This window comes from Pterocles gutturalis, unplaced genomic scaffold (genome assembly GCF_000699245.1).
Source record: "Pterocles gutturalis isolate BGI_N339 unplaced genomic scaffold, ASM69924v1 scaffold16701, whole genome shotgun sequence".
In the NCBI taxonomy this organism is placed as follows: Eukaryota; Metazoa; Chordata; class Aves; order Pterocliformes; family Pteroclidae; genus Pterocles; species Pterocles gutturalis.
In genome coordinates, this window is record NW_010103346.1 from 3,783 (window position 1) to 4,829 (window position 1,047).

Below are 1,047 nucleotides of genomic sequence, written 5' to 3' on the forward strand. Positions count from 1 at the left end.
TGCAGAAGTTGGTGCCGTAGATGGCAATCTGAGGGGGGAAATCCCGGAAAAAAAGGGGCAGAGAAGAGAGAAACGGAGCTGCGCTGAATTCACCGCGAAGAAGAGGGTGAAATGAATCCCATCTTTGAGTAAAACTCGGATAAATCCCACCCTGGAGGCGTTTCTTCATCCAGTGACAGGTCAGGCATGGCGGACACCGAGAGCTGAGTCCCCCTGCCCCGGCTGTCTCCAAGAAAATCCCTCCCAAAGTCATAGTGACATGGCTGAGGCTTTCCAGCGAAACGGCTGGAAAATGCTAAAAAGCTTCATTTTCCCGTGACATCAGGAGACACGGTTCTCAACAGCCCCCCAAAAAAGCTCTGGGAGTGCCGGGACCCCCCCACCGTAGCCGGGACCCCTTGGGCATCACCGCTGGGCGTCTCTTACCATGATGTACGCGTTTCTGTTGAGGAATTTGATGAATTTTTCCAGGCACCAGAAGCAGCACTTGAGGCAGCTCAGGAGGAACTTGGCAAACTTATTGTCTGCCGCTGGAGGAACGCCACGGGAGAGGGTGAGCAGCCAAACCCACAGACGCCTTTCCTTACAGAACCAACTTCAAGGTCCCCAACGAGACATCCCGCTGCCCCGGTTTCCCCCCCCCACGCCCTGTTTTCAGCCTCCCCACGAGGGCGGGATGGAGCCTCGCGGGTTCTTCCCACCCTCGCTCGCTCTACGTTTCCCGATCAATAGTCGTACGGCCAGACGCAGACTCCCCCAGCACCCGGACGGACACCCAGGACCGTGGTGACAGCCATGGTGCGTCCCTTGGCTCCCACCCCGTGAAACGTCTCTTGGAGCAAGAGACGCCTATGGGATCCTAAAAGGAAAATCTCGATTCTCTACCGAAATACTGAAATTATTCTCCTGGATTTTCGCCAGGAGCTCTGGCACCGAGGAAAGCAGAAGCAGCCAACCTCGTTCATCCCCTCATTCCCCGTTCCAGCTCCGGTACCTTTTAACCGGTGATCCAGATACTCCAGGGTGACCCTGATGACTTGGACGATG

The 1,047-nt window shown here is 56.1% G+C and overlaps 1 protein-coding gene across 1 annotated transcript in view; it reads right to left on the reverse strand.

Moving 5' to 3' along the window:
* LOC104471366 (choline transporter-like protein 2) overlaps positions 1 to 1,047 on the reverse strand; it is a gene marked incomplete at its 5' end in the record, with an annotated part of 4,870 nt that overhangs the window by 1,728 nt on the left and 2,095 nt on the right. The window contains 3 exon segments of the mRNA XM_010086693.1: positions 1 to 28; positions 427 to 530; positions 995 to 1,047. The exon segment at positions 995 to 1,047 is cut by the window's right edge and continues 14 nt beyond it. Of these exon segments, the coding sequence (XP_010084995.1) occupies positions 1 to 28; positions 427 to 530; positions 995 to 1,047 (185 nt within the window).